The 25,580-nt window shown below is 55.8% G+C and overlaps 1 protein-coding gene and 1 non-coding gene across 2 annotated transcripts; one reads left to right on the forward strand and one right to left on the reverse strand.

The window, feature by feature from the left end:
- Positions 1 to 3,438: 3,438 nt before the first annotated feature.
- Wdr5 (WD repeat domain 5) lies at positions 3,439 to 21,000 on the forward strand. Its single transcript, XM_027942119.3, has 14 exons — positions 3,439 to 3,522; positions 5,673 to 5,839; positions 6,456 to 6,564; positions 6,908 to 6,981; positions 7,292 to 7,381; positions 7,549 to 7,638; positions 7,789 to 7,872; positions 11,959 to 12,014; positions 15,472 to 15,518; positions 17,691 to 17,766; positions 18,393 to 18,426; positions 18,697 to 18,771; positions 19,402 to 19,489; positions 20,291 to 21,000. The coding sequence occupies exons 2-14, from the start codon at positions 5,759 to 5,761 to the stop codon at positions 20,389 to 20,391; spliced, it is 1,005 nt and encodes a 334-aa protein (XP_027797920.1). The 5' UTR covers positions 3,439 to 3,522; positions 5,673 to 5,758; the 3' UTR covers positions 20,392 to 21,000.
- A 3,069-nt stretch (positions 21,001 to 24,069) lies between these two features.
- LOC114100860 (U6atac minor spliceosomal RNA) lies at positions 24,070 to 24,195 on the reverse strand. The gene has a single exon (XR_003584154.1). It is a non-coding gene; the product is annotated as a U6atac minor spliceosomal RNA (small nuclear RNA).
- Positions 24,196 to 25,580: the final 1,385 nt, after the last annotated feature.

The raw sequence follows: 25,580 nt of genomic DNA on the forward strand, positions 1-25,580 counted from the left end.
TAGCCCCCCCCATCCACCCACCAATCCATAAGAACCCCTAAGGGCCACTAAGATTTTGTATTTTGGTACTAGAGATGGAACCCAGGGGCACTTAACCACTGAGCCATGTCCCCAGTCTTTTTATTCTTTATTTTGACACAGGGTCTTGCTAAGTTGCTTAGGGCCTTGCTGAATTGCTGAGGCTGGCCTTGAACTTGTGATCCTCCTGCCTCAGCCTCGGGAGTTGTTGGAAAGTATTTTGGATTTGACTGGGTGGGACCTGTAGTGCACAGTGCGGAGGGCTGGAGTGGAGGGGGAGTGGGAGTCTGAGCATGTCCCTATGGACTGGAGGACAATGGGAAGCCCATTCGGAGTCTTCAACTGGGGAGTGACAAATCAGAGCTGGGTTTTTAGAAGTTCCTCTGGAGTGGTTTGGAAAAGACCAGGCCTGAGGTGGGGCTAGGGTGGGGCCGCATATGGAAGGATTTGAAAGCCTTCTGAGAGGGGTGGAGGGTTGCCCAGTCCCTGTCTGGTCCAGGCAGGTGGGTGGAGAGAGACAGAGAAGCCATTCTTCATGGGATGTGGCTTCCTCCTCTGCCATAGTCACTGCCTTGTGCTCCAGGGCACCTGGCCCAAGGGAGCAGGCCTCCTGGGCACACAGACCCACAGGGAGCTGTCTCTGTTTCCTTTATGGGAGGGGATTTCAGACTAACTGCTTCTCTGGGCTCCTGTAGCTATGGCAACCGCCCACCCTCTGGCTTGCTATCTTGGTAGAGGTTCCTGTAACAGAGGTCCACTTGCTGCTCTGCCGCTGCAACTTACTCTTAATGGACATGTTTCTTTGTTGCAGTGGGCAAAAGGTGTGACCTATGCAGTCCAGGGGGAGAAATAAAGAATGTCCACGCGCTTCTGCCCTAGTCAATGCTTTATTCACTCAACTCGCTCAATACAATTTCACTCTGTAGGTTCTTAATCAAGAAAACGGCAATCCTTAATGCTGGGCACTGCAATAGACATAATCAATTCACAGCAAACAATCCTAGATTAATTAATTCACAGCAAACAATCCTAGATTAATTAATTCTAAGCCTGCAAACACACTTAATCATGACAGGCTAATGACAGACATTCCCTCTGCAAATTAAGCTCAAGTGCCAGGTCTAAAGTCTCAAGCCTTAGGCTCTAAGTCCACAGATGCCCACTCACTCAGAAGGAGGTGATCAGGTCAGGAACCAAGGCAGGCTTCTCCTGGGACGGAGCAGGCGGCTGGCTGAGGAGGGGGCTGTAGGGAGAAGTTACGGCTCTCACCAGGGTCAAGATATGGCTGTAGAGTTGGAGAGCGGTGAGGAAGACGCAGGGGATCAGCAAAGAATGACAGGTGATGGGATGTCAGTCCAGGTCCTCATCAGGCTCTCCAGCTTGTAGGCATCAGTTTTGTCTGGCTGAATATCTGTTCATTTGCTCTATTATTTATACTAAATTTTGGGGCTTTTGACCCCTCTTCAATCCTTATCAGCTACCATGGGATTTCTCAGGGACATCATTTACCCTGGGGTTAAAACATCTGGCCTGGTGGTCCCCACCCTGATCTTTTCACCTTTACCTTTTCTCAGGTCTTTCCCTCCTATCCGAGGAGGCCAGCTTTCCAGAGGCTTCACTCTGAGTTTATCAGGGCGGGGAGAAGTGACTTGTTTGTGCCGGGGAGCCATACTAGAGGGCTCTGTTAGGCAAGTGTGGTGAGACTGCAGGTTTCAAACTGGAGTTTTTAAAATGGAATTGCTTAGGCTCAGGCCCAAGACCATCCTCACATTCTTTCTCTTTCTCTCCCTGCTACTCCCTAATTGCTCCTTCTCCCTAATCTCAGGGGGAAGCAGGATTAGCAATCCATCCTAGGCAGAGTTACCTGTCCTTGAGCACACACATACACACCACAGGAACAAAGTAATTCAGACTTTGGGGATGGTTCCAGAAGATCTCAGAAATGACTATCTCCCAAGTTAACAAGTGAATTACAGCTCCAACAGAGAACACATGCTTTTGAATCATCTCCTTAAAAGCCTCCTGATCCCCTCGATGGGCAGAATCACAGCTTCTGGGACAGGAGTTCTCTGTGCTTCTCCTTTGCTAGAAAGCAATAAAACTTCTTTTCCTCAAAACCATGTCTTTGTTATTGGATTGGCATGTGGACAAGGATGGAGCTTTAACAGTTCCTGTATCATTTGGCACGCATTTTTTAAAAAAAAAAATCTTGTTTTTTAGTTGTAATTGGACACAATACCTTTATTTATTTATTTTTGTGTGGTGCTGAGGATAGAACCCAGTGCCTTGCACATGCTAGGCAAGTGCTCTACCACTTGAGCCACAACCCCAGCCCTCACTTTTTTTTTGTACCAGAGGTAGAACCCATGGGCACTTAACCACTGAGCCAGCCCTTTTTAGGTTTTATTTTGAGACAGAGTTTTGCTAAATTGCTGAGGCTGGCTTTGAACTTGGGATTCCCAGCCTCAGCCTCCTCAGCCTCAGCTGCTGGAATTACAGGCGTGCCTGGTGCTCTTTTAACTGGAAGACAGAAGGCTGTAGAGTACCCTACCTAGGCCTGTGTTGAGCCTTGGGGCTGTGGGGTCATGCCACCCTAAGATTTGAAGACCCATGGGGCTGCAGAAGACCAGCTTAGGCTCTCCTCCCGCCCGCGTGGCCTCCTCTCTGGGTGTCCCCTTCCTCATTTGTAAAGGGAGGCAGAGAAGGACCCCAGGAGAGAAGGCTGTGCCACCACTCACCCACAGCAGAGCAGCCTGCAGGCTCACAGAAGGGACCGGGAATTCACGTACAATCCCTCTGGGTGCCAGGAGCAGGAATTCTGGTCACCTTCCCCCTTTGACCGCAGTCATCTGGCGCCATCTAAGGGGTAGTTACGAGGTGCCAGAGGCTTTAAAAGCTAGTCTAGGTGATGGAGGGCCGGGTTCAGCAACTGAACGTGTCCACCCCGCCCCTCCTATCCTCAGGTAGCCCCCGCTCCTTCTCCACAGGTGCCACTCTCCCAGCGTGCCCGGACACGGGTGCACAGCTCTCTGAACGAGCCCTCTCTCCCGAATAAAGTCCGAGTTTGAGCGGGCGGACAGGGAGGCCACCTGGCCTCGGGCTGGGGCGGCCCAGGAGCGCTGGCCTGCAGGGGTCAGGCGTGGGCCCTCGAGGAACCAGGCGCGGACGCCTGTCCTGGGGCGCCGGCCCGGGCCGTACCGGCGCAAGGGACCCAGCAACACGCTCCAGCGTACCCTAGAAGGAACAGGCGAATGGCCCACATCCGCCAAGCTTAAGCTAACGCTTCCGGTAGAAAACGCGGGTCGTATGCGGCTCCTTTAAGGCGGTGCGCCCTCCAAGGCTTTATGGCCCTCGCTGCCGTCCGTCGCCCCACCCCGCCGTCCCGCCCCCCGCGCACGCGCGCCGCCGCCCGCCGCCCGCGCCCCACCGCGTCTAGCTCGTCCGCGCTCGCGCCAGGCGGCGGCTGCCGCGACGCCCGCCCGCCCGTCCCGCCGCGGCCGGCAGGTAAGAGGCGGCGCGAGCCAGAGATGGCGGGGCGGGCGGGCTCCCGCAGGACCGCCGCACGTGTCCGGGGCCTCGGTCCGCCGCCGCCGCGTGATTCCTGCCGCCGACCCCGGGAGCCCGCCCGCCCTCAGTGTCCCGCGTGCGCCGCCCGCGTCACCCGGAGGGACCCCGGCCGCGGGCTGAGGCGGAGCGCACCCCGCTCGCGGCTTCTGCGGTCCCGGCGGCAGAGGCGCGCAGCCCCGCCACCTTCGCGCAGGTTTGAGCGCGGCCGCCGGTGCCCTCCCGGCCGCGCGCCGGGTCCGAGCCGAGCCCGAAGCCTGCGAGGGGGGAGCCCCGGGAGCGGCCGACTGCCCCGCCAGGGCGCGGGGCCTGATGCGCGCCGACGGGGGCCGTGGCTGCTGGCGGGCGACGGAGGCCACCCAGGTCACCTTTCTTGCGCTCTCTCCCCAAGGCCCAGCCCCCGACCCTTGGCCTGCTGCCTCAGCAGTTCCTAGAACCCGGGCGTTCAGGGAAGGTGGCCCTGGACCCCACCCGGTGCAGTGGGAGCTGGTTTTCTTACATGTTAAGTGTTTTGCACGCCTGAAGGTTTCTTGTAAGACCATCCTGTGTTGTTCCTCACCAGGGGCCGCCTGCCTACCTCCAGGTGAACGCTGCTTTAGGGGAGAAGGAACCGCTTCCGCAGCCCCCAGTGATCCAGACCCAGGGCCACAGCCCCTTGTGTTGTGCTGGTGTGGTTCACCGGGGTTGGGGCAGGGCTCAGGTCTTCTCCGCTCTCAGCTTTGTTTGGGTCTCCTTGGTTCCTGTCTCTCTGATGCCTGTTCAACCCACAAAGGAGATGGTGGCCTTGGGGTTATTTCAGAGTGTCTAGGTTGTATCGAGGATAAGTAGCAAGCAGCTGGCATTTACCAGTGCTTTGTCCCCAGAGAGGTCTGCAGAATCCCCACACCTACCCTGCCCCTGGGCTTTAGGCACAGCACTATCCATCTCTGGGTGGACTCTGTTGCAGGTGACAGCGTGGCTACACCAGTGACCTGTGCGGTGGAGTTGTAATTTCTCTCCCTTTGAAGACCAGACATGCTCCTTTTGATGGCCTGTTTCGCCTTAGTGTTACATGGGCCTGTGCAAGACTTCAGTCTGAAGCTCCAAGCTAGAATTTACCGTGTGCAGACTCATTTTCAAATGGTAGAGCTGAGTATCAGGACAACCAGCGGCATTTGCAAGCATGACTGTGGCTTCTCTTTTAACAATGTGTCCCTGGTTGGATAGCACCTTCATGAGGTGTATTCAGGTAGCATGGTCTGTCATGTTAGAGGAAACAGTCACTGGTTTTGGACTGACATTGTTAAGCCGAAGCTGGATTGAGCTGCAGTTTTTTTCCCTCAGCAGTGTGAGTCTTAATGCAGGATGCCCAAGCTGCACCCTAGGCTGCTTCTCCGAGGGCAGGACGTGGAAACTCTTGGGGCAGAGCCCACTCTGGTATATTCTTGCGGTTTTTCAGTAGTACTGCATGGGCTTGGAGTCCTGTGAATGTTGGTGTTCGGAAAGCAGCCTTGCATCTGCAGTCTGTGCAGGGAGCAGCGAGGCCCACCCATAGGTGCTGACCACTGGCTGCGTACTCCTGTGTGTTCACACAGAGCTGTTAACATGATTGCATCCCTTAGGCTTCATTTTATGGTTTGGATGTGCTCCCAGGCTTGGGCACCCTGAAGCTCAGTGTCCTGACATTTGACAGGTTGGTTTCTGTCACAAAACCTTTCTTTTCTTTTTTTCTTTTTGATGTGTCAAAGGCTCCTGGAATCCCTTGTGTTTTGTTTGCATGCTTTGTGCTGCATTTCTGCAGATGCCTGGATAGCGTAATAGGAAGCCCTGCTGTGTGTCTTAGGATCACAGAAGGGGTGAGAGCAGGAATATCTTGGTTCCAACTGAGAAGTGGTGGCAGGAGTTAGGGTAATAGTTACATTCTCCAGTTTGGAACAGCTTCTTTCGCGGCAGGTCTCAGTATGGTCAGGTTTTTCGCTTTCTTATCCTTTCTCCTGGAAATTAATTGGGAGGGGTATAGTATGTAGATAGAACCTAGGGACTTGTGCATGCTAGTGAGCTACACACCCAGCCCTGGAAATTAATTTTCTAAAAAATGATTTGTTTTTTAGGCCTCCATTAAAGGGTTTGCTTAGCAGATAGGCTATTCCCTTGTGACTCTCCACCAGAGGTTTCCTGCCACGTGGGCTTCAGAGCAATGGCCACGGAGGAGAAGAAGCCCGAGACAGAGGCTGCAAGAGCCCAGCCCACCCCCTCCTCATCCGCTACACAGAGCAAGGTGTGCTCCTGGGGCTCCTTGGGGCCTCTGGGAGGTTATTGCAAGCCAATTGTCCAGCCTCCTCTACTCAGATAAGCTTCTTTGTGAGAAGCCACTTTTATTCATCGGCCACTTATTGTAATGACTGCCTACTGTGTGCCGTGTCAAGGATTCCCACATCTGTCACCTAGGGGGCAATGGTGGGGGGTTGGTTCTGATTGTAAATCTGTGGTACCCAGAAAACATTTCTGAGTAATCATCCCATCCAGTCCCATGTTCCGTCTGTTCTGCAGACCCCCCTCCCCAGGCACAGGAAGCAGGGCCTTCAGACGCCCTCTGGGAGGCCTGGGCATGCTGGAGCTGTGTGGACTTGGTGGCCATGCCTAGTGTGGGGGACAGGGCAGGGCCCCAAGGGACCTCAGACAAGTATCTGGAATGGTGGAGTTACTATGCTGAGGGGGGACTACAGCAGAATCAGGGCTTTGACGGGGATGTAATGGGCTGAGACTTAGACCTGGTCAACGTGAAGGATGATGTTGGGTGGTTGGTGGGCGCTTGGTGTCTCAATGTGGGAGTCCAGGCAGTGACCAGGCAGTATGGTTCCTTAGGCTCACTTTAGCTGCACTCTCTCCAACAGCCCACACCTGTTAAACCAAACTATGCTCTGAAATTCACCCTGGCCGGCCACACAAAAGCTGTGTCCTCCGTGAAGTTCAGCCCCAATGGAGAGTGGCTGGCAAGCTCATGTGCGTATCATGGAGCACCTCAGATAATGGGATGGGTGGTCTGAATCACAGATAAGAGTGGGGTGGGTGTGCTTCCCAGGGGCTTGTGGTAAATGGCGTGTCCCTTCTCTGAAACTGAAGAATCACTGCTTGTTGAAATTGTGCCAGTAACCTTCCTGCAGTGAAGGGGCAGAGTGGGCGGGGGGGGCTTGCCCCTTCTACTTGTGACTGTGCCTTCGGGTCCCTGAGTGATCTGAGCTGATTGGCAGGGGCTTAGGGTGTGGGACAGCTCAGGCTCTGGCCTTTGGGTAATGGGACAACTATATTCCTACCCTGAGCATCAGCTCCTTTTCATTTCTTTCAGCTGCTGATAAACTTATTAAAATTTGGGGAGCCTATGACGGGAAGTTTGAGAAGACCATCTCTGGTCACAAGCTGGTAGGTGTGGGGAGCAGGTGGCTCTGGTGCTCTTGGGAGGGAGGTGCAGCTTAGTGCCCTCAGTGTGTGATTGCCTGCTGCTGCTCTCCAGCCATCCAGCTCCACAGGTGTGCACCTGCTTGTCTCTGAGGCCAGCAGAGCCACTTTCTCTGGGCTCCCTGCCATCTCCTCTGGGCCACGAGTGTGTCTTCCTGTGGCTAACACTGGCCAGAGGATTTCCCCAGGGGAATGATGAGTGTGGGGACTTTGGCCTTTTGCTGGCCAGTGGTGTTTTGTCCTAGAGGATGGTTACTGTGTTTTTCTCCTCAAGGGAATATCGGACGTAGCCTGGTCATCAGATTCCAATCTCCTCGTTTCTGCCTCTGATGATAAAACCTTGAAGATCTGGGATGTGAGCTCGGTGAGTGTCATTGGTCCTCTGTGGGCGGAGGTGGCTGAGGAGGGGTAGGGGCCAGGACAGGTGGAACGGGATGGCGGTTGCTCGGTTGCTCGGTTGCTCGCAGTCAGCCCTGGTGTCTGGGGAAACTGCCCCTGGGAGCCACGTGGTCTCATCCTGCTGTGTTGTAGGGCAAGTGTCTGAAAACGCTGAAGGGGCACAGTAACTACGTCTTCTGCTGCAACTTCAACCCACAGTCCAATCTCATCGTCTCAGGGTCTGTAAGTGCGCTGCTCTCTCCTCTGGGAGGCGCTGTGGGTGTGCTGTGTCCTGTGCCCATGTCCAGCATGGGACAGGCAGGTCTGGGTTCTGGGGCCTCTGTCATCACCCCTCCTTCCCATAGTCATTTCAGTCGCCTCTCTTGTCTTCAGTTTGATGAAAGTGTGAGGATATGGGACGTGAAGACGGGGAAGTGCCTCAAGACTCTGCCGGCTCATTCAGATCCAGTCTCAGCTGTAAGTCCCCTGATGGGTGCATGTGGCTTCATCTGGCATACTTCTGCTGGTGTGCAGCCTCTGGGGCTGAGAGACCTTTTAGGCCTGTGTGCTGTGGAGGAGAGGGAGTGGGTGCCTGTGGGGAGTACCCCAAGACCCCTTGAAGGCTGGGAGGCCAGTGGCCATGGCTTTCAGGGGGGTTTCCCCCCAGAACTGACTCCCACAGGCTATGCCTGGAAGGGTGTAGGAGAAGAGGGAGCTCTGTGTCGGGCTGGGTGACCACAGTTAGGTGAGTTCTGTGTGCGGGGAGCTGATGGGTGGCGGGGCCTGCCCAGTCATGGAGAGAATTGTGGGGACCCCTGATGGCAAGGGCCATGGGGTCTGTGTCCTGCCATTGCACACGCACCATCCCAGTGTGCAGAACAAACGGACAGGAGTCATACTCTATAGAATGTAACAAACTGTTATTTAAGAGAGTGGCCCAAGCCGGTGGCACACGCTTGTAATCCCAGTGGCTCAGGAGGCTGAGGCAGGAGGATTGTGAGTTCAAGGCCAGCCTCAGCAAAAAAGCAAGGTGCTAAGCAACTCAGTGAGACCCTGTCTCTAAATAGAATACAAAATAGGACTGGTTTGTGTCTCAGTGGTTGAGTACCCCTGAGTTCAATCCCTGGTACCCTCACATCCAACAAAGAAAAAACACATTAAAAAAAAAGAGTGGCCCAAGGCTGGGTGAAGCTCTGGCTGAGTGCTTCCTGGGCATTCATGAGACCCTAGGTTCCATCCCAGCACCCCACAGACAAGGTGCTTGAAGGTCTCTGTGTTAACAAGAGCCCCAGGTGGTTTTGTAGCCACACTGTGGATGGAAGGATTGCAGAAGGATCAGGCATGTGGTTTGTTTTAGCCAGCACGAGTGGCTCACTTTTCTTTTTCTTGGTGCTGAGAACTGAACCCAGGGCCTCACCAGTGCTAAACTAGCCACAGCCCCAATCATTTTTTTTAGTTTTCGTATTCTGGGACAGGGACTCACTGAATTACATAGGTTGGCCTCTCAAACTTGTGATCCTCCTACTGCAGCCTCCTGAGTAGCAGAGATTACAGGTTTGCATCTCTGCCTGATGGAGCTGTTCACTCTTTGAAGTCCTGGTGGTGTAGGATTTTAAGCATTTTTGGCCTTGGAAGGCTTTTGCCCAGCTAAGACCACATAGCAGACAGACAGGCGACTTGGCCCTTGCTGGCCCAGAGCCGCTGCTAGTGCATAGGGCACTCTGCTGTGAGAGGCATGCAGGCAGCAGTGTGCACAGGACTGGCTCAGCCTTGCTGCCAGCCCCTGCCCCCCAGCATCTGAGACCCCAGGTAGAACTGGTTTTCACATGGGCTTGTGAGTGAGCCAGGAAACAGTGTCCCCAAGGAAGCAGGGGCTTGGGAGCCTCCCAGCGGTGAGGGCTGTGGGGCTGTCCTCCATGGATTTCCTGCAAAGGTTGTGTGTGCACACTCAGTGGAAAGGCAGGCAGGTGAGGAGTCTCCTGAGCTCTGCCCTAGCTGGTGACAAGAGCTGGTGTCCTTGGTGCCTGGGCTTCTGTTTTGTGTGCGTCTTCAGCCTTCCTTGCTGCTGTTCTGTTTTTAGATGACAGTGGTGATGTCTGCTGCTTCATAAGGTCCCTTGGGTGTTCTGGTTGTGTATATCTGTGGGCCAACATGGAATGCCACATACTTTGACGGATGCCTTTGGTGACCTTGTTTGTATCTATAGGAGTGCCCAGTTTGCACTGCGTTGGCACTTGTGGGACAGCTGAGCAGGCGTGTCTCGAGCTGGATGCTGGGCTGTGGGTGCTTGGCTGGCTTCTCTGCCCCCCTCCACCTTGTCCGCCCTGCTGCTCTGCTGAGCCTTGCCCACATGCCCACATGCCACACGCTGGTCTTTCTGTCCATTCCCCTGGGCGCTGCCTGGCTGTAGCCGTGTTTCCCCTGCTCAGAGGTCTTCCTGGCAGTTCATCTGAGGTGGCACTTGGTCCCCCTGTGAGCTCTGCCTCGCTGGTGTACCTCTTTCTCCCAGTCTGTGGTGTGGACTGTGTTACCTTGAACTGAATGTCTGTTGAGTGGAAAAGCCACGTTGAATGGGCCACTTTTGCCAGTAGGTAGGTAAGTGGAGCATGAACTGGACTTATGAGTTTGGGCCTGTGTTGGCTCGTTGCCATGGAGCAGAGTGCCCTCAACAAGAAAACGCTCAAAATCCTCAGGCTGTTTTGTGTGTTTAAGGCAAGGGCTGAGTGTGGGCAGATGGGTTGTAGTTAGTTGGGGAGAACTTTAGGGACAGCCCCCAGATGTTTGGTTAAGGACCTGGTGCTGCAGGAGCAGCTCCATGTGGGCTGGTAGAAGCAGTGATGACTGTCAGGAAGCTCAGAGCTGCTCTGTCCAGGTGAGGCCACAGTCTCATGTGGTGTCAAGCAGGGGTAGTGCTGTGATGCAAGGTACGGAGGCAGCACAGTGGAGAAGTGTCAACTACTTTTTCATGCTTTTTATTAGTCTACATGCTAAACAGCGTCTTAGGGTGAATGAGCCTTCCAGTTTCACCTGTTCTGTGGACTGGAGCTGTGAGGGACTTCGCCACCACTGTGGCTTGTGGTGCCCCCATGGAGTCTAGCTGATGTCCCCTGGGTGAGCCCCCTTGGCCAGCAGCAGTACCTCCTGAGTGTATTTGAAAGGCATGTTTTTGGGCCTGTCACAGCCCCGGAGTCAGGATTCAGCGATGGGTCCAGGTACTGCCCTGTGTGGTAGCAGTCTCCCAGGAGCCCCTGCTGAATGTGGTCTTGGCTATGTCTGGAGACTTGGTTGTCACAGCCAGGTGCTGCAGGCCTCTGGTGGGTGAGCGACAAGACTGCGGCTACATGGGGCAGCTCCATGTCAGAGTCTGCTGAACTCTTCAGTGCCCAGATGGGGGAGCACACAGCCCAGCCCTGTCCCTGCATCATGGCACCCGGGGCTTCCCTGTGGCTTGACTTACAAAGGAAATGTGTCCCTCAAAGCATGGAGCAAGGCTTGTTCTGGGTCGTGTCTGCCCAGGTCTTCACTAAAAATGATTGAAACTTGTGCTTTCTTTCTTTCTCTTTTTTTGGTCCTGGGGATTGAATTCAAGCACTCAACCACTGAGCCCCATCCACAGCCCTGTTCTGTATTTTATTTAGACACAGGGTCTCGCTGAGTTGCTTAGTGCCTCCTTTTGCTGAGACTGGCTCTAAACTCACGATCCTCCTGCCTCAGCTTCCTGAGCTGCTGGGACTGCAGGCGTGGCCACCGTGCCCAGCATTGTGGGACTTCAACTCCTGGCATTGTGGTTCCGTTTATTCCCACTAAGGCTTACTTGGAAAGGAGAATTTAAGAGCTGAAATGAGTCATTGAAGAGGAGGACTGTTGTCGGGTGCAGTGTCCTTTCTATTAAAGTGCTGTCCTGGGGTGTTGCTCCATGGTGGAACACTTGTATAGCAAGTGCAAGACCAGACCTTTAGTCCTAGTACCCCTCCAGGAGAAAAGGAAGGTAAATGACCTCATTCCCCTCTCTGGGGAGCAAGGCCGGACCTTTAGGACCTTTAGATGGAGTGAGCCGTTGGTCATTGGAGGTTGGTTTGGGCCAGTGGCATGCGCGGAACTCAACCTCTTCTGAGGCAGGTGTGGAACCACCTGGATCCCTTCTGTCCAGCTCAGAGCTCATGTGGGCTCTCCAGTTCCCGGCCTGGGATCAGCAGTCAGCTAGGTGTCTGGGGCTCAGCTTCTTGGTGGCTCTGGTGGGCAGGCACAGGTGTATGAAGGAGAGGGACCGGAATTCCTGCCTTTTGCCTTTCCTCTCTGTTGAGTCAGGGAAGTTAGGTTCGGCCGTATTTGCCCTGTCAGGCTGTCCCCAGCAGGACAGATAGACAGGCCTGGAAGCCGCCCCTCTAGAGTCCTGTGGGCCTTTGTGGTTTGGCATGAATCCTGTGGGGTGGTCTGGCTTCGTGCTAGGGCTCAGTCCTCTGTCACCCTGTCGTGAGTCCTGGGTGGAGGGTGCTGGGGAGAGGAGTGGTGTGCGGATGACTTGGAATAATTTCTGTTTTCCTCTTGTTCTTTAATTCTTAGGTCCATTTTAATCGTGACGGATCCTTGATAGTTTCAAGTAGCTACGATGGTCTCTGGTGAGTGAGAGGATCTTGTTTCATGTAATCACCAGGTGCTCATTCAAGGCCTGCTCTTGAGCTTTCTGGCCCTGGGGTGCAGTTACAGAAAGGGACACATGTTCACCTTCCAGAAGCACATCCCAGTGGGCTGCAGTTTCAGTGTAGGTGTGGGAGGAGCTAGGGAGGGAGACCAGCCAGGACTGGTGGGGGAACGGTGGCCAAGAGCTGCGAGTGTGTCCTGCATAGCTTGTGGAGAGGGGCTGACCTAGCTCGAGACGACTCTCTGATGCCATTAACCTGGCAGGGGGTGTCCCAGCCAGGTCCCCTGGGTGTTATGCTGACCTGGAGGAGGTAGATGCTCAGGGTTGGAGGAGATGGGAAGACCCCTGGGGCAGGTAAGAGCCCAGGCGGGAAGCCTCCGATGAGTCCTGGCTGGGGACCTGGCTTGAGTGGTGGGGGAAGGAGGGACCACTGATGCTGGCAGAACTTGGCAGTGGGAAGTGAGGGAGGAGTGCTAGCAGAGCGTCCACCTGTAGCACAGAGGGACAAAGAGCATGCCTGGCCATGTCGGTGGGAAGGCGTGAACCACACAGGGGAGCAGGGTCTGTAAGCATGTGGCAGAACCAGCAGCAGGGCCAGTGAGAAAGAGCCCAGAAACGCGGCCGCCGGAGCATGGTGATAAAATCCAGAAATGGGAGGAGAGTATGACTGGTTTTCTTTTTTAACCCGTGTTGGCAATCTAAGCCAGGATGCTCTACCACTGAGCCCTGTCCCCAGCCCTTCTTATTTTTTGAGACAGAATCTCAAAAAGTTCCCCAGGCCAGTCTTGAACTTATGATCCTCCTGCTTCAGCCTCCTAAGTTGCTGGGATTTCAGGCATGCACCACCACATCCAGTACGACTTAAAAATCTTTTTTTTTTTTAATTTATTTTTTAGTTTTTGGCGGACACAACATCTTTGTTTGTATGTGGTGCTGAGGATCGAACCCGGGCCGCACGCATGCCAGGCGAGCACGCTACCGCTTGAGCCACATCCCCAGCCCCTTAAAAATCTTTTGATGTTTATGTTTTTAAAATTTTTATGTTTTGTGGTGCTGGTGATTGAATTCAGGCCTCGTGTATGCTAGGCAAGCACTCTGCCACTGGGTCATACCACAGGCCTGTGAGTGCTTTTAATGTATCCTGTAACTCATAGGAGGAGGACTTGGGACTTGGCAGATCTGGTGGACACCCTTAACTGCAGTTTGCTGTGCATAGACTGTATTGTGTGCTGCAAAGAGGAAATGGGTATTTTCTCTTTTTTTGGTACCAGGGATTGAACCCAGGGGGCTTAACCACTGAGCCACATCCCCAGCTTTTTTTTTTTTTTCACTTAGAGATGGGTTCTTACTAAGTTGCTCAGGGACTTGCTAAGTTGCTGAGGCTGGTCTCAAACTTTGTGATCCTCTTGCCTCAGCCTTCTGAGTCACTGGGATTACAGGTGTGGCCGCTGTGCCAGGCTAAGATGTATTTGTTAAGGCCAAAAAAGCAAAAATGAGCAAGACTTAAAATACAAAGGGAGATCACAACTTCAGGGAGGGTGGGCTGTACAGGTTGGTGAGCCTTGCTTTTGGAACCGGTGAGGGATCTGGAGCTAGGTGGTCCATTACCACTGAAGAGCTGGAGAACGTGGTTGAAGATCTAAAGTAAAGGTGTCCTTGGTCCTCATGATTTTATACCTGAGTTCAATAAATAACACACTTTTAAGGTTATCTAAACTTTCCCACACTAGAAAGAGGAGCTCCCTGATCTAATCCATCTTTGGGGCCTTGCATACCCTTCCTGCCCAGAGCTGGAGGGCTGTTCCCTCATGAGCACTGATGCCAGAATGCCAAGGACAACCAGCAGGCTGAATCTGAGCATGCCCCACATGGTGCCCCACACCTACCCGGCCAGGGGACTCAGGGTGATGACGGAGCGGGTGGCAGACACCCGAGAGCTGGCTCCCCAACACTGAAGGCGCCAGCCTCCTTGTCATTACCAGTAGAGACAGGTGCCTGAGCAGATCTGGCAGACCTCCTTGTGGACACCTGTAGTGGGAGACGCCACTGTGGTCATTTGTGGAATCTGGAAAACCCTGTAGTGTGTGGTGACAGGTAAACCCCTTGCCTGAGCCAGGAGCAAAGTGCGCCTGGCCGTCCCCCTCACTTGGCACCCTCAGCTCTTCTAGTTAGTGTGACAGGAGAACAGTTGGGTGAGGTTAGATGGGGCTCTGTCTCCTCATAGATATTTACGTGTCCTTAAAATTTAAAATTAAGCACTGCTAAGGTGCTTTGCCCACGTTTACCCATTTACCCCTTTTTGAGGGTCCTTCCTTGGTTCTTGTCATCCCCACTTTGTGCTTGGGAAACTGAGGCTGGCATAACACTTGCCAGTTGTCCCTCCGCTGGCCAGTGACAGGCAGGACCCAGGCTTCACAGCTGGGCTGTGAGCCCCAGCCCTGCTGCCACGATCTGTGCTGTACACTGGGCCAGGGGCTGTTCTCCTGTCTGCTGGGAGTCACCAGCTAGAAGATGGGGTGCTCTGGTATGAGAGCAGCAAAGCATGGAGCTGTTCAGGAGTGTGCTTATCAGAGACCAGGACCTCAGAGAACGGGCATCTGATGGAGGACACCTGTCTGGTGCAGGGTGGGACTGGTAGCACTGCCCTGAGCCTCTGCAGTGTGAAGCGGTTGCTTAGAGAGTCCCCCCAAGTTCTTGCTGCGGCTAGGTAAAGGGGTGAGGCTGCAGGGCAGGAGGGCTGCTGCCAGCTCAGTGGGTTCTTGGAGCTGAGGTGGCCTCCTAAGCACACAGGTGGTCTTGTTTGGGGATCCCAGTGCTGTGGGGTCCCTCCTATGGCTGGGGAGAAGAGGCCATATTAGAGTAGCCTGGGGCGTTGTCTTGTCGCCTTGGGGTACAAGGAGTATGGCCGAGCTGGGGACCGGGGGACTTACACTGGGAGATGACCTGTCCACGTGTTATGGTTAGCAAGTTCCCACGTTCAGCCAGCACCCCCACCCGGCATCTCTGGAAGTGTGGGTGCTGAGACAGTGCACGATGGGGCATGCTTCCAGTGTGCATGTTGGCAGAGGTCACAGGAACCCTGAGACGGGCGTGACGTCAGAGCCTGGCATGACTCCTGTTTTCCTGTTACTGAACTAACGGGGTCACCAGGAAATGGCACCAGCCTCCTTTTTACAAGGGTCTGTCCTGCCCTTCCTGCCTGTGTGTTGGGGGTCTGTGGAGTCTAGACCTGCCGGTGAGCCCCGCAACGCACCTTCAGCCTTGGCTGCCTCCTGCAGAAGAGCCTAGCCCAGTCCCTGGGCTCACTGGCGTGGTGCCTGGTCAGTGTCTAGAACATAGGAGAACAGCTGCCCAGGTTGTGAGTGCAGTGGGGCTGGTACCAGAGCCAGTGGTGGCAGCTGGCCTTCTCATATGGTTTTGTTCTTGCTTTGAAGCCGCATCTGGGACACCGCCTCGGGCCAGTGCCTGAAGACACTCATTGGTGAGTGTGCCATAGGGGTGGGGCTGGGTGGGGCTGGGCCTGCAGCTCTTCATCTTCACTGTTGTCCATCTCCTACTAGCATCTACTTCCTGTCGAGCTCTCTTGTTCCTTTTGTGAAACTTGCTGCTGTCTTCTCTCAGGCCAGTCTGGGGCCCCCTGGCCTGTGTTGTCTGGTCTTGCTCAGGGCTGCTCCGCTGTGTCCTCAAGTACCTGTGCCCTGCTCCTGGCTGCTGCCTCTCTGGGGAAGTGTGCTCTCCTGTTTGGGTGCTGCTGAAGCCTGAGGGCTTCTTGGGGATGAGGGAAGGGGAGGACCTGGCATGGCGGGGTGGGGCAGGTGGAAGCCTGTGGCTGGAAGGGTGTTCCCAGGAAGTTTGGTGTTCAGGGCCCAGTCTCTGCAGGCCTGGAGAATTGCAACTTCAGCTTAGGATGCAGAAGGGACAGCGGTGAGGAAGCTGGGTGGTGGTCACCCCACAGGCCTCCCCTCAGTGTGTCCACCTGGGAAGCTGTCTTCAGGCTAGTCATGGTCCTGAAGCTCTTGGTGGGGCCCCATGAGTGGGGGACAGTGGCCTTTATGCCTTCCTGCTCTGGGAGCCTATCTTCTTACCACCCACAGCAGACTCATGTCCGTGTCTGTCAGCTTGTCTCCTGGTGCATGCCCAGCTCTGCTGCCAGGACCCGTCCTGGTGCACAGAGACCAGGGAGGTGCTACACATGCATATCTGCGTGCTCCTGCTACCACACTGTTGTCCTCACAGTGAGCTGCCCTCAGGTGTATCTGCCTGTCACAGAGCAGGTACTGTAGGCAGAGAGAAGTCAAGTAACTGTTCTGAAGCCACACAGCAAGTGCAGCCATTGCTCTGTCTCTGGGGGATTGGTTTGAGGACCTCCCATGAATACCAGACTCCTCAGGAGCTTGGTCCCCTGTGTAAAAAGGCGTGGCTAGAGTAGGGCCCGCACACATCCTCATCTCTAGATTGCTCCTATGTGCAGTGGAAACAGTGGTCACATGGAGGCGGACCTGCAGCGCGGGGCTCCACGCTGACCAGAGTGCAAAGCTGGCAGGTGCCTGGAGCAGGGTCTCTGTGCGCTGAGCCCCCTTGTCCACGGGGACCAGACAGTGCTAGTCTCACAGCAAATTCAAGTCTCGCCTTTGAGATTTTCTGGAATATTTTTGTTTTTTGTAGTAGTTTTGACCTGTGGCTGATTAAGCTGTGGGACGTGGACTGCAAGTGGCAGGGCCAGGACTTGGGCCGGGACTTGGGCCTGGCCTTGACTAGAAGAAGGCCTGAGAGACAGGGCAGGGTGGGGGCGGAAGTGGTGGGGTGGCCATCTCTCCTCGGCCTAGTGAGCTAGATTGCTGGGGCCCAAGTGGCCAGGCAGCTGGTGTGTCCGGTGTCCTGCTGGTTAAAGTGGCTTGGGTTTAACCACCGGACGCCATTTGCACTGGTGAGCCAGCGGGCCGAGCTTCACACTGCCTCGTGTGCCTTTTCAGTGTGGGTGACCAGCCCCAGCAAGCGGAGGCCCTGGCAGACCCCTGGTGGTAATGCCGTGTGCTCGGGGCACGGGGCATGGGGACCCTGGCAGGCTGGACAGCCCCTTCCCAGGAGCACCTCCCCTCCTTACCCTGGAAAGGGTAGACGCCCTGGTCCCCCTGGGAGAATGTGCATCCTAGCGTCCCTGAAGTGGACCTCGATGTGTCCTCAGCGGAGACGGGTGGCCCTGCCTTTGCAGGCCCTGCGTTGAGCTTTAAAACCAGGGCTGGGGGTCACAGAGGCTGGGCCCTGAGCCACACCAGAGGAAGGCATCGCCATGGCTCCAGCCCAGCTTCCCCTGAGGAGGTCTCCCAGCCTGACCTCCTCAGGGACTGGTGAACCTCAGTCTGTGTGGGGCAGCCAATGCCTGTCCCCCAACTGAGGAGGGCCCTCAGGCACTTTGTTCCTCAAGTCCTGGCATCTGAGGGCCCTTGGGTCCAGGACTCCGCCTCGAGAACACACTACAAGGCTGCCCTGGGATGGGGAATGGGTGCTGGTGGTTCTTCAGGGGCTCCCAAGGGTGGTGGTGCTGCACTGGTGGCAGCAGCCTCACATGGTTGTCACACTTGGTGACGGGGAGCAGCCGTTGGGCAGACTGTCCTGCTCTGTGTGTGAGTGGGCTTGCCTGTTTTTGGCACAGATGATGATAACCCCCCGGTGTCCTTTGTGAAGTTCTCTCCAAATGGCAAATACATCCTGGCTGCCACTCTGGACAAGTAAGTGCTTGATTTGTGTCAGGGGCAGGGTGTCTCCCACCAGCGTGGAGCTCTGAAGGCTCCTTGTGCTTGGCGTGGTCCAGACCTAGTGTGTCTGGGCTGTAGCTGGTCTAGCTTGTGCCTGGAGCTGCAGGCGGGGCAGGCGCTCTGCCCCTGAGCTGCTCCTCGGCTCCTGAGTACCTGGTTTACCCAGACTGGATAGAGAGTCTCCCCTGTGTGCAGACTGGATAGAGGTCTCCCCTGCGTGCATGCTTGGCATGGCCCACGTGGCTGGGTGTTTTCCATGGTCTGCACCCTCCCTGGGCTCAGGGTGAATCTCACTACCCTGGGTTTGGTCTGTGGGATCTGGAACTGAGGACTTACCCCAACTTTTGGGGACTGGCAGCTGAAGGAGGGGCTACAGCCCCCAGAAACTGAAGTCTGGCTGTGAGCTGCTCATGTGGGGGGTTCTCCTGCTGGCTCCAACGTGCCATCAGGTTGCTGGACTTGGTAGACCTGAGTCCCCCTGGTCTGGGCGCCCTTCCCTGGTGGGCTGGGCTTCCGATCCCAGCGGCCTCGTGCCTGGTGCTGGTGGTCTCCGGTTGTGGTGGCGTGGCGGCAGCTCCTCACCCCTCTCTGTCTTGCAGCACGCTGAAGCTCTGGGACTACAGCAAGGGCAAGGTGAGCTCCGGCCCGGGGTTGTTGGCGGTAGTGCGGCAGTCTGGGAAGCCGAAGCAGAAGGGGCTGCGGGGCCCACAGACCTGGGGTTTCTTGCCGCCAGCCTGCAGGTTGAAGCTTAGACTGTGGTTGGACCCGGGGTTGGGCTGTGTGGGTTCTGGGTATTTAGAATACTTTCCAGAGTCAAGTTCAGCCAGCACACTGTGCTTGGATCTGAGCGTTCTCCAGAATGCAGGGACCTGGGCTCTGACCCTGCTGCATCTGCCTTTTCAGTGCCTGAAGACGTACACTGGGCACAAGAATGAGAAGTACTGCATTTTTGCCAATTTTTCTGTGACTGGTGGGAAGGTGAGTCCCCTTTGAGCAGCCTGCCACCCTCCTCCTCTCTTCCTGTTGCCACCCCACAGGTGGCTCATGTCCTTCAAGTTTTCCTGAGCCCACAAGGTGTGTGTGTTCTAACAGGGTCGGGTCACAGCTGTGCAGTGCAGGGGCACCTCCTCCCCTGCTGCTGGGCCCACCTCACTCCTGGGGCCAGCCTCCCTGAGGGGCCGAGCTGTCACTGGCCAGCATTGTCTTCTGGAGTTGGGATGCTACGACTGTGGCTTGCGTTAAGCCCTCTGTCCTCTCCCAGGCCTGTCCTCCCGGCCTGGACTCTGGTGTCAAGCTCTGACTCTGTCCAGTACCTAAGAGTAGATGGTGACTCTGGGCGGAGTGTGAACCACAGCAGAGCCCAAGGGTGGTGGCTGAAGGGAGCAGTTCACACCCTGGAGGCCCTCGGGGGATTGAGCTCTTGAGTCTCAGCTCAGGCTGGGGTGAGGGGTCAGGGCAACTGGCAGTCCTGCTGGAGACGGGGAGCTTTGTGTTTTGGGTTGAGCACAGCAGCCACGGGAAGGACGGCGCCCGGGTATGTAGCTGGAAGTTCAGCTGTCCCCATGCTGAGCTCTGGCCTGTCTTTTGTCCCCGGCTGTGGTGACTCAGTGGATCGTGTCTGGCTCTGAAGATAACCTGGTGTACATTTGGAACTTGCAGACGAAGGAGATTGTCCAGAAGCTGCAGGGGCACACAGGTGGGCCCCCTGTGGGGTGACTGCCTAGGGGCGGGAGGCGTGCTCTGGGGATGAAGTCCCTGCTTCCTGCTCCTCTTTCCAGGCCTGCCGCCAGGTGTGTAGCGCTGGGCCCCAGAGCTGGTCAGTTCTGGCTTGTGGTTCCTGGTTCATGCCTAGGGCTCTTGGCCTCACCTGCCCTCCTTTTGCCAGATGTCCATTGGCTCTGTGACTCCCCAGGTGGCTGAGGTGTGCGATGGTCCCCTGGTGGCAAGCTGCATTTTCTAGAGGCTCCAGCCTCTTTGAGGAGGCGCTTCCCACCTCCAGCAATGTGCTGAGCAGGCGCCTTGCGTCCTTGGCTCTGAGGGGGTGGCTCCTGTGCATTCCCAGTGCCCTCCGCTGTCCCCTAGCTGCCCTTGTCCCTGCTCTTCCCCTTGGGTCCTGGGAGCAGGGTGTGGCGCTCCTTTGGAAGACTGGGGGGTGCTACGCTTTCTCCCTGAGGTGGCAGTCTTGGGGCTCGGTTTACGTAAGGCTGCAGACACCCGACAGTGCCAGCCTGCTGTGCCAGCTCCTTGGTGCCCACGTCCCTGCCTGGTGTGCAGTTGCCTTAAGGTGTCCGAGCATCCTGGTGGGGCTTGGGCTCCGTTCCGTGGTGGGGGGAGGCACAGTGGTCACCTTGAGAGAAGAGTGACCCCTGCTGCTAGCAGCACTTCCAGCACTTGTCCTGGAACCCTTCCTGGGTGGTCACTGGCTGGGCAGGGTGTGGCCTTGTTCTCCGAGGCCAGCAGGGCAGTGAGGCTGGCCTTGACCCCTTTCTGTTTGCAGACGTTGTGATCTCCACGGCTTGTCACCCGACAGAGAACATCATCGCCTCAGCTGCGCTAGAAAATGACAAGACCATTAAACTGTGGAAGAGTGACTGCTAAGTGCCCTGGTGCTACAGGGGCTGTCGGGACGTTGACCCTGATGGGCAAGAAACGTGGCAGAGGGGCCCAATTCAGGCCTGAGGTAGCCGAGGGGAAGTGCACGCCACCAGAAGGTTCTAGAGGTTGCTGTGACACTTCTGCCAACTCTGCCCTGTCTGGGAGGAGATCCCAGTCTGTTGTGCTCAGAAAGGCAACCAGATTTTTAATTTTTTATTACAAGAGTGAAGTTCAATTTATCATGGGTTGTGTTTTTTCCAGTAATTGTTCTGTACATTTTTGATATTTTACTACCCAGTTGGAGCGCTGTGAACAGTCCCCTCCTGGGGCCCTGGGCCACTTCCCCGGCCCCTCCCACCCTCGCCTGCCGCGTGGTGTCCTCACGCCGCAGCTCTGCCTGCCTGCCTGTCCGTCGACCCCTGCCTGTTGTAGTTCCCGGCGCGTTTCCAAGTCTTCCTGGAAGGTGCAGCGCTGTAAGGTTGCCCGTGTGAAGTCCTGTGTTTTGGGAGTTGGAGGCTGGTGGCCTGGCAGCTTGGTGGCTGCAGACAGTTTCCCCTTCGTGCACAGCACTCACACAGCTGCACACGAGCTGTAATAAAAGGTGGGATTTTATATGCACTTGTCCACGGCGTTCTGATGTGAAGCTCGTCCCCTGGAGGAGGGCAGGAGGTTGGAAGGGGCTCTGTCCCAGCCCCTGCCGTTGCCTCCTGTCTGAAGGCCAGTGGGAGGGGTCGCTCTCCATTGTCAAGGAGGGAAGCCCTGGAGTGGCCTGTGTGGCAGGAGGCGCCTGAGCGGCTGTAAACAGGTTGGGCTCAGGCCAATTTGTGCAGGAGGGAGGAGGGCAGGTGTTGCCTGTTCCCTTATTGATGGCCTGAGGACCAGCAGGTCGGCTGCCCCTGAAGGCATGACCTCCTTCCTTCTTGGTGGCTTCTGCTGCGGGCTCCTCAGGGATGTTGGGTGCTGCCCGTGGGCCTGCCCCTTCCAGTCCCCACCCCATCTGGAGCCTCTGCAGCAATCTGGCAGGTCTGGGAGGTGGCAGCCGAGCTCAGAACCTCAACTGCAGTTTGTCACAGCTGCTGCCTCACTGTGCTCCTGGGGAGCCTGGCCCCGAGCAGGATGGATGCAGGGGTTCCAACCCAGGTCTGCTGGGTGAGACCTTGTTGGTGAGGACACGGCGGAAGGCTTGTCCCCTCACCTGTGTGCCCTGACTACAGAAATGCGTGGAGCTGGTGCTGTTGTGCTTGGGAAGCCTGCCAGGTTTGGGTCTGCAGATGCCTCAGCTAGGACAGGCCGGCTCCCCTGTTAGGGCCCCAGGTGGACAGGCCTGGGAGAGGGAGTTGGGGCTTTCCTGGAGGGGCAGTGGGGTCAGTCAGCTGTCCCTAGCCAGGCTCATGGGGATCCTCCAGTGGCTAAACAGGGTGAGGTAAAAATCCTATAAGGAAGCTTCCTGCAGTTTCTGTCTCCTCCTGGAAAGATGTAAGCACGTGGGTTATCTGTTCACGAAGCCCACTGCTGCAGGAAGAGGTGGCTTCTAACGCCGGTTGCAGTCCTGTACTGCCACTTGCTTGACCGTCACCAGAGGGTCCCACTGGCCTCATGGCTGTGCTGCTGCGGCTCCCCTGGCACTTCCTGAGGGGCGCCTGCCCACCCTGCCTTCTGAGGGTACAGCCCCCTCCTGGGAGGAGGAGGAGCTTGCTATGCTCAACGCTGTATTCTTGAATATAGTTTATTTTTTCTACAGTTGAATTCTGTTGTAGATTTATGTAAAAATACACCTCTTTTTGGAAATAAAGATTTTCATGTCTTGTAACTTTGTCCCATAAGAATTTCTTTTTTAAATAGCACAGATTTATTTCTCACTTCCTTTGACAAGGAGCTGTTGAAGTCCTTCAAGGGTGCAACATCACGATCCCTGTGTCCAGGGCTTAGTGGGAAGCTGGTTTTGGAATTTGGCCATAACTCACACTGTCCTGGGGCTTGAGTGGCCTTTCCCAGGCAGGTATGTCCTTGGTGCACACAGGACATCCCTCACCTGAGCTGAGTGCAGCCTTTCCTCGGGGACTGCCACCTTCCATCCTGCGGGAGCTTGTGTGGGTGAGGGGAGGTGGTGTGCCTGCTCCTCCTGCAACACAGGAAGGGCACCAGTCTTAGTGTACTGTTTCCACTCGGCCTTTCTGCTGTCACTCCTCTGCTAGCCCCTTCTGTAATTAGGGTTCCAAAACGTGGGTGCCTCCAGCCACAGTGAACATCAAAGGCCATTTATAGATTTGGGGTTGTCTACAGGATCCCCATGAAATAGATTGATTTTATTTTTGAATTTCAACTTAAAGTTTTAAATTAGGCACTCTCTGAAATTGCGTGTGTTAAAGGTAGAGATGTGTAGGGACACATTCTGGTGTCCAGACAGTGGGGAACAGCGCCCGGCTGGGTGTAGGTACTGTGGCTCTCCATCTTTTGGGTGAGCTGAATCTGGATCATCTTATTCTGCTCACACAGGCTAGTGAAGGTGTTGCCACCATGTGAAGAACTAGCTGATTTAGAAAACAGCTTGTGCTCACTTCAGTCCCAGAAATGCCATTTAAACAGCCAGCAAAAAGCTGGGAACATAGCTCAGTTGGTAGAGTGCTTGCCTTGCATGCACAAGGCTCTGGGTTCAATCCCCAGCACCCCACCCACACACTTTAAAAAAAAAAAAAAAGCTTTGATGGTGGCCTTCAGAGGTGTGAGGTTTAGAAGTCCTCCCAGTGGGGCATTGTGGCCCCAACTGTACACCCAGTGATTGGAGGCTGAGGCAGGAGGATTGCAAGTTGGAGGGCAGCGGCGGCAATATAGTAAAAACTAAACTGAAAAGGGCTGGAATGTAGTTCTGTGGTAAAGCACACTGGGGTTAAGTCCTCAGTAACAAAACAAATCTCAACAAGTTGTGGGTCCAGCAAGCACCAGGGGTGCACAAAATGGCCTAAATTTCTAACTCACAATGTAGTAAAGATGAGGAGGGTGACGGTCCTTGACATTGGCCCTCAGACTGATCAGTGTCTCCCAGTGTGCTTTGCATGGTTTTAAAAAATAACCTATTATTGTGGAAGTTAGATATTTGTGTTAATTATTGACATTAAGAGTGTAAAGCTGGGGGCTGGGATTGTGGCTCAGTGGTGGAGAGCTAGCCTGCAGGTGTGAGGCCCTGGGTTCCATCCAAAAAAAAGAAAAAAGGTAAATACCTTTGTGTCCAACTATAACTTAAAAAAAAGGCGGGGGGCGGGGAAGATGATAAATAACTCAAATTTCTACCATTGCTAACAATTTGGGATGTCTTAAATGTAGTCACTATTACAGAAGCTTTCAGACAGAGCAGTGGAGAGAGGGAGGCCTGGTGTGGTGGCGCGTGCCTGAGGCCAACTGATCAACTTAACCAGATCCTGTCTCCCCTGCCAAAATCACTGCAGCCCTCATGTCCCGTCCTCTGCTGCTGTTCCCTGGAGGTCAGAGTTTGTCCTGTGAGCGTGACTATCCCTACACTGTCCCACCCTAGAACGTCAGGATCTGACGCTCTGACTCTCAGTTGTCCTGTGCTTTAACGCACTTGCGGACACTCCTGGACCCGCCCGCGACACGCAGGCACGGTACCAGGTGCCTTTCCATCCCGGACCACGGGGGGCGGGGTGGAGAAGAAAAGAAAAAAAAAAAAAACGATGGTTAGATGCCACGAAGTAGGTGGCAATGCCTTAACCGTATGCGTGTTGTCAGGCCCGAGGGCCTCTTCCATCCTTGTCAAGGGGAGTGCTAACCTTCTCTCCTTTCATACAACACGCTTGGAATTGCGGGAGGTGGCTATTTAAGGACCACTTTCCTGCACACCTTTTGATAATGGCGACTTTCTGTTCGCTATCAGTAGCAGCCACAGGTGGTCACAACTCTTTGACTATTGAGTCACCACTACTACATTTGATCGCCTTTATTAATTTGAATAAGAAGGGAGCAGATTTTTTTTCCTATGCTTTAATGAATTCATAAATCCAGCCAATCAGGATAAGGGGAACACCGGAAGTCACGGGTGTCTTTCTAAGAAGCCTACTCCCCCGGAAACAAAACAGGGCGGGCGCGCACTTCCTACGGATGGGTACACGTCTCGCGGACGGCGGGAAGAGGAACCGAATTGTCTGCGGAAGTGGAAATGGCGGGTAACGAATCAGAGGACGAGGATCGGAGATTCCCCGCATCGGACTTCCGGACGCGGCCCACGCGCGGAACTGTGGGTGCTGCGCCTGCTCTGCGCTTCCGCTCAGGTCCGCGCCTGCGCCATGCCGCTCCGCCTTTGGCTGAGGGTTCGAATCCCAGAGCTCGCACCGCCTCTGGCTCGCCCGCTCTCTTCCGGGCCGGGATGCCGGTGCGGCGCTGCAGACCGGCATCCGGCTGTCGTTCCTGCGCGAGGCGCTCAGGCTCAGTTCTTTTCTGAAAAAAAGCCAGTGAGCTCAAACGGCCAGGCGGCGCCAGCCTCATCGTCACACCACGACGGTGTGTCCACGCGTGCGCTCGTGTCCGCACGCGCACTCCCGCAGGCCGTGTGCACACGCGCACCCCCGCCTCCTCCCCTGGAGACGGCCCGGAGTGGCCCGAGCGCCGGGAGGACGCAGCGCCAGGCGTGCCCGTGTGGGCACCGCGCAGAGGGCAGGGCGGCCGCGCCTCGGCCCCGGGTGCCCGGCCGGGGAGCTGGGCGAGCGCGGGGAGCAGGGGCAGCGGAGGGCAGGGCCGCGGGGGAGGCAGCCCGCGGGAGCGGCACGCAGCCCTCAGGCCGCGGAAGGAGAGGTTGGAGCGGGCCCCAGAGTCCGCAGGGACCTGCGGCCTGGGGACCGGCAGCCCTCACACCCTGGCCACCTGCCTGCAGTCGCATTTGTCCTGGTCACATTCACCTGGCCTCCGTTTGTTCCAGACCCTGAACTCTGCCATCTTACCCGGAGGCCCGGGGGGTGAAAATGCTAAGCCCTAACTTCGCCTTGGGGCTCCCAGTGGCCTGGTGAGGTTAAGAGGGATGCCCTCGGCCCTCAGCACTGCCAGGTCCTGCCCTGACCACTGTCGTGGCTGGGGAGGGGTTGCAGCTAGGGCGAGGGTGGGCAGTAGACCCCGCACAGGCCTGGGCACCACCTGGGTGCGAGGCCAGGGAGGTCCCACCCAGGTGTTCTCTGACTTGGCCCCCA

This window comes from Marmota flaviventris, chromosome 13 (assembly GCF_047511675.1).
Source record: "Marmota flaviventris isolate mMarFla1 chromosome 13, mMarFla1.hap1, whole genome shotgun sequence".
Taxonomy (NCBI): Eukaryota; Metazoa; Chordata; class Mammalia; order Rodentia; family Sciuridae; genus Marmota; species Marmota flaviventris.